Raw genomic sequence first — 10,599 nt, forward strand, 5'->3', positions numbered from 1 at the left:
CTACTACTACTACTACTACTGCTACTACTACTACTACTACTACTACTACTACTACTACTACTACTACTACTACTACTACTAATAATAATAATAATAATAATAATAATAATAATAATAATAGGACAAGAACAAGAAGAAACTTAAGCAACATGTTTCCTTCAGAAGCCAGAAGCATTAAAATACACAGGGCCGCATAGGTTCTGTTGTTTATATAATTTTTGGCGTTTTATATGTATTTGAACATGCTGAAACCGAAACTGGCACTAGTTTTCTCATATCACGTAAGAATTTCTTACAATTCACGATTTATATATGTTGATTGCGGTATGCATGTTTAAGCGTAATTTAACTGATTGACGCTAGATGTCACCAGTACGTGGTGAAATTATCCAGGTGGTAATAAAAATGAATGTGTTTTAAATGTAAGAAAGTTTAGTTTAATTAAATTAACTGAAATTGTGCCTGCATGAATATTTAAAATATTTCTATATTGAACCTTGTTATCTCATTTCAAATAAATTTCATATTTAATTATCGCAAATCTTAGATGGGCTTCAATAGTATGAAAGGTTAATATCTTAGGCTAGTTCTCTTTTATAGCCCGTTGAATACTGTGTTCCAATGGCATCTCGTGGTTGTAAGAATAGACCAGATTTATTTTATTACATCTGTGGTGAATTTGTTCCACACAAACAGAAACAGAAAATTACAGATTTTGTAAGAAGGGCATATTTCCCATACTTCCGTATGGAACTTGGAGATCAAGATAAATCGTGGACTCTACACAATCTGTGTAGATCTTGTGTGGAATCGTTACCGAAGTGGAGTACTGGAAAGCGGTCATTTATGCCATTCGCAGTACCAATGCTGTGGAGAGAACCCAAAAACCACAGCGACGATTGCTACTTCTGTTCCTGTGAAATCGTAGGACACAATACTCGAAACAAGACAAAGATAGTGTATCCCAATATTCCCTCTGCAATGAGACCTGTGCTGCACGGCCTAGACTTGCCTGTTCCGACACCTCCATCAAGTCTTGAGTCCGTAAGTGATCCTAGTTCGTACAGTGATTCAGTGGAAAATAGTGAAATAGAAGATGAAGTTTACAACCCCCCTAGCGGATCTCGTGATCCTATACCACTCACTCAACGCCAGCTCAATGATCTAGTTAGAGACATAAATCTGTCTAAAGAATCTGCTGAACTTCTTGGTTCCAGACTTAATGAAAATAACTTGCTGGCCTGTGGAACATTTTCCTGGTACAGATATCGGGAAAAAGAGTTTGTGCAGTATTTCTCAAAAGAAGGTTCTGTCGTGTTTTGTTGTGATGTGTCAGGTTTGTTGATCAAGTTAAATTTCCCTTGCCTTTCTAGTGATTGGACATTGACTCGAATAAAACAAGTTTAAAATTTGTTCTGTTATATAATGGAAATAAGTTCCCCTCAGTTCCCATTGCTCATTCTGTGTCACTGAAAGAAACATACGGCAATGTGCAATTTGTTCTTAATAAAATTAAATACGAGGTACATGGTTGGGTGGTGTGTGGAGATTTGAAGATTTTGAGCATTGTACTTCGGCAACAAGGTAGCTATACAAAAAATACCATGTTACATCTGCGAGCGGGATAGTAGGGCACGAAATGACCACTGGGGAAGGAAACAGTGGTCATTACGGAAAACACTGAACGCAGGATCAAAAAGCATCATTCAACAAAATTTAGTCAGTCCTGAGAAAGTTATACTTCCTCCCCTTCACATAAAATTAAAATTGATGAAACAATGTGTTAAGGCACTCGACAAGGAAGGCGAATGTTTCAAGTTCATATGCAACAAATTTCCTTCATTTTCATGTGCCAAAGTGAAAGAAGGTGTCTTCGTTGGCCCAGACATTAGAAGTTAACGAAGGATAAAAGCTTCGAGGCAACAATGACTAATGCTGAAAGGGATGCTTGGATAGCATTTAAAAGCGTGGTGGTGAACTTCCTGGGGAACCACAAAAGTGCTGATTACAGAGAAGTTGTTGAGAATATGTTAGTTAAATTTCAAGAACTGGGTTCCAACATGAATCTCAAGTTGAGTTTTTTGCATTCTCATCTTGATTACTTTCCACCAAATCTTGGAGAATTAAGTGAGGAACAAGGCGCACGGTTCCACCAAGACATGAGGGATATGGAGAAAAGGTATCAGCCACTTTGGAGTGTTAGCATGATGGCTGACTACTGTTGCACATTGCACAGAGAAACTTCAGAAAAAAATCACAAGAAAATTAGGAAAGCTTATAAGAGAAAGCGTGCTAAAAAGATGTAAAAAATATGTATGTAATATGACTGTGTTGATTTCCATTTTACAACGTATATATTTCCATATTATATGTATATATGTAGTAATATGTATGTGTAGAGAGTCTTATATTCTTTTCTTTGTCTGTCTGCATTCACATTAAACAAAACATGTTCAGTTATTTAGCATAATAAGCTGCTTAGTCTGATAGAAGATAAGAAATAAGGTATAATAAAGCAGTATTGAATACGGAAGAAGGCCCAAATTTTGACATTAATTTGTAAGAAAACCTTACGTGACAGGGAAAAACGAATTCATTATTCGTAATCAGCTAGGAACAAAGAATTAAGTTCACGTATTAATCAAAAAACAACATTAACTTTTTCTCAATTTGCAGCCCTGTGATATTAATGAATTAGTTTAAAATGAATGAACATGAACGAGTACATGTAAAATAAAAACCACAATCTCGAATCCTTCGATTTGAAGTCTTGGGTTACTATACTGAATAAAACAACCTACACACTGCATATACGTGTTCAGGACCTCAATATCTATCTATCTATCTATCTATCTATCTATCTATATATATATATATATATATATATATATATATATATATATATATATATATATATATATATATATATATATATATATATATATATATATATATATATATATATATATATATATATATATATATAAATTACCTTTGACTTTGGTCTTAAAGGTTTTCTTTAGGACGGACGAGATTCTGTGTCGCGAGATTTAGGACTGAGAGCTTTCGGCAGACGATATTTTGGGACAGGGGATTTTGGCAAGGTGATATTTTGTCCAGTCCAGATTTTTAGACGCGAGGTTTTCGGCGGCGATGTTTTAGTCAGGCGAGATATTAGCTCGGCGAGATTTAGAACCGCGAGGTTTTCGCCCGGCGAAAATTTGTCCCGCGAGGTTTTGGGCGGTGAAGTTTTGCCCAGTGAGGTTTGGGTCCGCGAGATTTTGTACCCAAACCGCTCGAATGCGATTAAAACACAGAATATATACATTACGTTTATCAAAATCGAATAATATATTCGTTGGATTATACTCTAAAATTGTTTTGTATGAATGCTCCAATATGTAACATGGGGTGGCTTTTACCTCTTAAATTCGATGAAATGTTATAATAGGCTATTTGTGCAAGTGAAGGAATGCATATTACAAGCATCATTAAAATCGGAGAAGTTTTGTGAGAGTTGTCGTGTTACAAATGGACAGAGTCAGATGCGCGAATGGCGATTGACTGGAATGGAAGAAGCTTCACTAACGCTCGCTTCAATAAATGCAGCACAGTATGCTTTGTTGGATATTGTTGTAGTGAAGTTTCTCCAGGACAGTGAATACATTTTTAAAAGCTGAAGTAAATTATTTCTGAATCAACTGTCAAATTTGTATAAGAAACACTTTCACTTAAGAGCAGACATGCTTTAATCAATGCCACTCAGGCCCGTAGTCACGGGGGGGCTAGGGCGGGCTCAGCCCCCCCTAAATTTTTTCCAGCCCCCTAACTAAAATCATAGTTCGAATTAACGGGGGATGCCGGGGAAATTCCCCATCGATAAAAATTTATGTCCGGCTCGTATCACAGAAGTAACATAAATTTTCGCCTTCTACATTTACAGCAGCAATACATAAGCAACCCCCTCTCGTTCGAAAATTTAATTCGAACACTGACTGAAATGTTGGAAGAAATTGTATTTTCAAATGTACTTTAGAGTGATATATATATATATATATATATATATATATATATATATATATATATATATATATATATATATATATATATATATATATATATATGTATATGTATATATACAATGCTCCATGTGCAAACGACCTTCGCTGCAGGAGAAAAATAATTTATGGTTATTCTATCGGCAAACATGTATTTGTGTTCAGAAAAATATACTTTTACCTTAATCTACGGACGAAGAGTTTACTTCTTCCTGTTCTTTTTGGAATTTGCAACTGAAAACATCCTTTTGCTGTGAGTCATTGGCTTTCGGTTAATATGCGAGAGATTGAAAAGACAGCATCCCTCAACAGGGGTCGCAACTGCTTCGCTCTAAATCACACAGGCGTATGTTTTTTTTTCTGTATATTGGACATGAAGAGAGAGAGAGAGGGGTGGGGGATTTTGACTACGTTTTATGTCACGTGATAACGGAGTAAGAAAAGTTTCCTTTTCTGAATTCTATTTACTCTTGTTGTGAGTTGAACATGGTTGTAATTGAAAGTTGGTCGATGCTGGTTTCTGAAGATACACCGAAGTTCACTTGAAGAATGAGAATTGTAGTGTAGCAGCAACTTGACAATTTGTTAAGTAACTTGGAATAATATATCTTTAAACTAAAGATAAGTTCGATTCACTTAATCTTTATCGGGGGTGAATTATTAGATACTTATATTAAAATAATTTAATAATTGTTGCCAATTTTTGGTGCCAGAATCAAATGTTCAAGCAGATCATTAGACGTAAGCCTAATCATGCAAAGTTACTATTTTGTAAATGAATACCTTGTAATCTTCTGGTATGTAAACAAAAAATGCAGCGGACTAAACGGAGGTAGTAGTTACACTTATAGGAAAAACAGAATTTTCAATTAAAAATTGAACCTTATTGGATGATAATATGTATAATGCTTTATAAATGTGAAATATCACCTTTGACTTAAAACAGTGTGCGTTGGGGAGTTTAGCGTCTCTCTTCAGCAGGGAAGCTATAAAGAAACGGGACCTATAGCTTAAAGTAACATCCAAATCACTATCGGTTTGAATCCGAGGAATCCCAGTACGGTTTGAACCCGAAACCAGACGCGCCGAAGGCGAGCGCTGTGCCGATGAGGCTACGGGGTAGCCCACAAAAGTAACAATTTGTTAATGTAGTTTCATTTTGAAGAATAGATATCTTCAATAGAAATAAGTAAATAGCTGTTTAAATAATTAGTTCTTAACTTAAACATTTTAGTGCCTACGAAAGCAACTAATCTCGAATTCTTATTTGTACAATGTAAAGAAGAATTTCATGTATACTTTCGTATGAATTGTACTATACAAAGAAAATTTAATGAACTGTTACTTCTCTTATCAATTTCGTTTCGAGAAAGAAGGTAACTGCGCTAGAACAGGAAATTTTTTTGGAGTTATTTCTTATTTGAATGCTCGAGTACCAGATCATAACAGATTATTTTTACTTAAACATGACTTTACTAGCAATCATCCTAAATGATTGTTGATAGTATGTTCCAAAGAGTCTAGAACAGTGGTTCTCAAACTGGAGTCCGCGGACCCCAGGGGTCCGCGTGACCTGGCTACGGGGTCCACGACGTCTAAAAATTGAAATGTGTTGTGATAAAATGGAACTCACAGCTGTTATGCAAAAAGTATTTTTTCAGTTACTAAAAACAAAACAATTAGAAATTATACGTTTGTAAATTTGAATATTTTCTTTACTAAATTTCTGCCCTGAAGCCGGTCAACCTTTATATAGAACTACTTCAGGTGAGAGGAATTCCTTCTTTGTTAGGGCATTTTTTCAAAAGGAGTTGTACATTAACTGCACGTGCCAATCTTGTTTTGTTGAGTTACAAGGACATCACCAGAAACCTCGATCTGGACACAATTGTTTTAAGATTGGCAGCATCCAAAACAAGGAGACTTATACTGTGATTGTGTTGTTAGTGATTGTTCAAATGTTCAATTTGTTTCTGTTATAGTGTGCCAACATAAGGAGTGTATATATGCGTGTTGTGTTTGTGTTTTTAATCTTATGAAATTTATACATTTGTAGTTAGTAAAAACCCATAAACATATCATTATTTCTTTCGAGCATCACCATGAAAAAAAGATCAAAAAATGTTTAGAAGTACAAGTGTAAAATAAAGCGCGTGATATTTAAAGAAATATAAAGTTTCATATCTAAGGAGATGTAAATAATAATACAGGTAAAATGTTAATTTCATTTTTCCCATATGCATATATTTGAAGTAAGATTTGATGCTTTCCTGGCGGCGTATATGATAAAGTTCTTCTCGGGCAATCAGCCAGGTGAAAACTGGTGGATAGGCCAACGTTTCGAGAGCTGTCATCGTTCTCATCATCAGGGCAATTACGTAGAGATCAGCGGATATAAGTAATATATACTCTGGGCTGGCGACAATGCTGGTTCCTGATTAGCTGAAAATGCTGGTTCCTGATTGGCTGATTCAATCTAAAAACTGGAGCTGTGATTGGCTGGCTATGTTCCGTAGTCCGTGGTACTGATTGGCTGAGGGTTACCTGGATGTTTGTGTGTCGTTTTCTTTGCTGTGGTTCCTATGACCGGGTTCCACAGGGGGCTGAGTTGAAATCCAATGTCTCTATTAACGTTGTTCGGTTCATGAACTATGGCAAGAGATTCGGCAACTATCCTGGTCCAGTAATTGGTGCTCTTGGTAATGATGGATGTGTCCTTAAATAAAACTTTATGGCCTTCTGTTAAACTGTGTTCAGCTAAACCTGATTTTTCTGGATGGAATAATCTAATGTAATTTTCATGTTCTCTGCAACGTTGTTCAATGGTGCGTCCTGTTTGTCCTATATAAGCCTTTCCGCATTCACAGGGTATACGATACACGGCTGGTGTCTTTAAGCCCAAGTCATCTTTGATCGGGCAAAGTAAGTTTCTGATTTTTGGTGGCGGCTTGTGTGTGGTCTTAATGTTGTGTTTTTTCAGAATCCGGGAGATCTTTCTAGAAAGTTGTCCAGTGTATGGTAAAACTGCTATACTCAATGGTTCTTCAGTTTCTTCTTTGGATTTCCTCTGTTCAGAAAAGGTCCTCTTCAGGGCCAAACTGATATCATGCTTCTTGTAATTATTCTGGAGTAGCGTCTTTTTGAGATGATCCAGTTCCCGAGGTAGGGATTCTTCGTCTGAGATGTCTTTCGCTCTATGTGCTAGTGTGCTGATGACGGTGTTTCGCTGTGACTTATGATGAAAACTGTTGCCATTGAGGTAGAGGTCAGTGTGAGTAGGTTTCCTGTAGACGCTATGGCCGAGACTACCATCGGGCTTCCGGCGGATGAGAATGTCCAGGAATGGCAAGCATCCGTCCTTTTCAATCTCCATTGTGAACTTGATATTACTATGTTGTTCATTAAGAAATTCTAGGAACAAATGCAGTGTCTTCTCCCCGTGAGGCCAGATGACAAACGTATCATCTACGAATCTATAAAAACATGACGGCTTGAAAGGTGTCAGTTCTAATGCTTTTTGCTCAAAATCTTCCATAAAGAAATTCGCAACTGCTGGTGAAAGTGGTGATCCCATGGCGACTCCATCCGTCTGTTCATAGTACTGTCCATACATATATTTGTTTAGGCCACATGTATTTCAAAATATTGATTTAAGATTCTGAGACCCTTCTCTGTAGAATCCCTTTGAAGATAGTATTAAATCTCATTACTCTCTAGATGTTTTCAACTTTCACAAATATTTTTTCAGTCATCAAAAATTAAAAAACGTATTTCCTGTACTAATTGTTTGGAAATTTTAATGATTGGTTCGTTCGACCAAATATTTTTTTAACAAATATTTTTTTATTTCCTTGAAGATAAGAAAACGGAAGAAATATTTTGTTGCCATAACAAATAAAATAAAAAGGAGACATATAGTATTCTAGCTTTCAGGTACAGTTGTACTAACGCTATAGGGGAAAATTTTAATAATAATTTCTTCACGCTGTAGTTTTAGTTTTAAGAGCATAAGAAATTATTCATCACACACAGAGACAGACATTATATATATATATATATATATATATATATATATATATATATATATATAGTATAATGTCTGTGTCTCTTTCTGTGTGTGCCCACCCTAATTTACATTTAGCCCCCCCTAAATTTGGAGGCTAGCTACGGGCCTGATGCCACTCCAGTTAATTCGAGTTAGTGTGTACGAGCTGTTTTGTTACTGCAGAAGATAAGATTCCAAAACCACAGAATCCTACTCTAATTGCTCTCCAAAGTAACCCTCATGATACGTATGACATTTATTTATCTATTTGTTTATGAAATGCTAATTACTGCATTTCAAGGAATTGAGGTCAATCAATTTTGTCCAGATATATAAAATTAACTCTCTTAAAAATGTAGTCATTCTCAGATTACTAGAAATTTATAAACTATATTTCTTAGCAATCGACATTTATGTCCTCTTAAGCCTGTCACGTATGAAGAGAAGCGGTGTTAGGCGGGTGCGGGGTCTAGGGCCAATAATGTTCCCGCGGGACTAATATACTGGTAAAAATCACCGAATGGTGAAGCAATGGGAAAGGACGGAAGCAGCTCAGTGACGATGCATGTTTCAATTGCTTGGGAAGCGAGTAAGTGACAGTGCCATGCGATGCCGTAGGGGAGGTGAGCGGGGCAACAGCTTCCGGGCGCTGAATTAAGGAGGGCGCAAAATTCGGGAGGAAATGTGAAAAGAAGGAAAGAAAAGAGAGAGAGATGAAAAGTTACTTGGAATATTTTAGATGAACAGCAGTATTTTTCATTTCAATCTAATATTTAATTTTACTAGGATCAGATTTATACTTTTTGCGTCCCTAAACACTTGCTTAAAGCGCCCCACTCATATATAAAATGGAAGAAAGATATTAATAAAAAGTGCTCAAAATCAAGGAAAAGCTGGCTTTATTTTTGAAAATTTTATTATGTTTCGTGCTAACCACGGTGGAGCTTAGCGGCTGGCCTGTCGACCTCACTCATTATCTACGGTGCCGCTGTCGTATACTGTCGCACCGCGCGGTGATTTTCCCCGGCGCAACTATGGTAAGCGGAGGGGCAGAGTCATTTTGGGAGCACTTTTTTAATAGCGAAAATAGTAGTTTTATGTTGCTTAACGTTCTTTACAACACACCATGTCTGGGACAGACTCGTAGCTACGGGAGCCGTACAACCCAAAATTTAGTCCTATTTCTCAAGTGCAAGATCAACACAAATTGCTTGATATGTTTTATATCAGGTTTATTAGTTTAGAAATACAATTATCGATCAGTGTTAATTCTTGTCATTTCGGAGCTCAAATAGGGCAAAGTTAAAGTAACAAAGGAGTGGGGGATACAAAAGGACGAAAACTTAAATAAGATCTAATCTCAACATTAGATGACCTTTTAATCTAATCTCAACGTTATTCAAGATATTTATATTTGGTGTAGTTTTGACATAGAAAAGATTTAGAAAAAATTCTATGATATCCTAGCATCGATACCCGCTTCGTCGGGTTAAAATAAAACTTTTAAATGCCCAACCCCTTATCCCATGTGTTTGGTACCCGTGAAATATGCTATTTTTGTTGTTAGTGGCATGAGTTTAAACGGCATCGGAAGTATCACTGTTTGTCTCAGCGACCCCAAATACTATAGATTCGTCACTAATATCAGTTATTTTCTATCATTTTTAAAATCTCCCACCTCCCCTTTCCCTAAGTTGCACCATTAAAGGGATATGATGAAAACCATCCCAGGTCGAACCTCATCTGTGTTGAAAATTTGATCAAGGTCGGTCGGTCGGATGATTGAAGAGTCAGTAAGTATATATATATATATATATATATATATATATATATATATATATATATATATATATATATATATATATATATATATATATATATATATATATATATATAAACTTAATATATAAAAAGTTTTTATAGGCGGTGGCGCACAAAAAATCGCCCGGCATGCCACGAGCACATACAAAAATACATACAATGCGCAAAAGTTTGGTTAGTGAAATGTATTTACTTTACTTACATACTTACATTATTTACTGAAGTAATCTTGTGATTTTGCCTTGTCTTTTACAGTAGATGCTGAAAACGACCGCCTTGTGTTTGAATGAATTTCTGTGCGCTCACTAACATTCTTATTATACACTTTGCGTAACTCTACCAGATCAATTGCCAAAATCTCATAACGAATATTGTTCTTCAAGTCTTCTAATGCTTTTGGATTATTTGCGTACACTTATTCCAGACAAATAAAAGCCACAAGTGGGCAAGTCCGGCGAACGCGGCGGCCACAATCCTTTTGGTGCCAGTCCTTTCTTCTATGAATCTTTAATGAATTCGTGGTAGTGACTCGCGTAAAGTGTGACAAGTCGCCGCATCTTGTTGAAAGAAGGCATAGGAACGTTCACGAGGCTTCAATTGCGCGTAAAATTCCTCAAATATTCGCATATACACATCACTGTTTACTGTTGTTTCAAGAAATATGTTACCCACAAT

At 36.1% G+C, this 10,599-nt stretch overlaps 1 protein-coding gene across 1 annotated transcript; it reads right to left on the minus strand.

Annotated features, from left to right (window-relative positions):
• Positions 1–2,596: 2,596 nt before the first annotated feature.
• Positions 2,597–7,632, minus strand: LOC145672694 (uncharacterized). Its single transcript, XM_081741862.1, has 2 exons — positions 7,158–7,632; positions 2,597–2,610 (listed from the first exon to the last, which is right to left on the minus strand). Exons 1-2 carry the CDS (start codon positions 7,630–7,632, stop codon positions 2,597–2,599), a joined length of 489 nt encoding a protein of 162 aa, XP_081597988.1.
• Positions 7,633–10,599: the final 2,967 nt, after the last annotated feature.

This window comes from Thermobia domestica, chromosome 16 (genome assembly GCF_964235325.1).
Source record: "Thermobia domestica chromosome 16, izTheDome1.hap1.1, whole genome shotgun sequence".
Taxonomy (NCBI): domain Eukaryota; kingdom Metazoa; phylum Arthropoda; class Insecta; order Zygentoma; family Lepismatidae; genus Thermobia; species Thermobia domestica.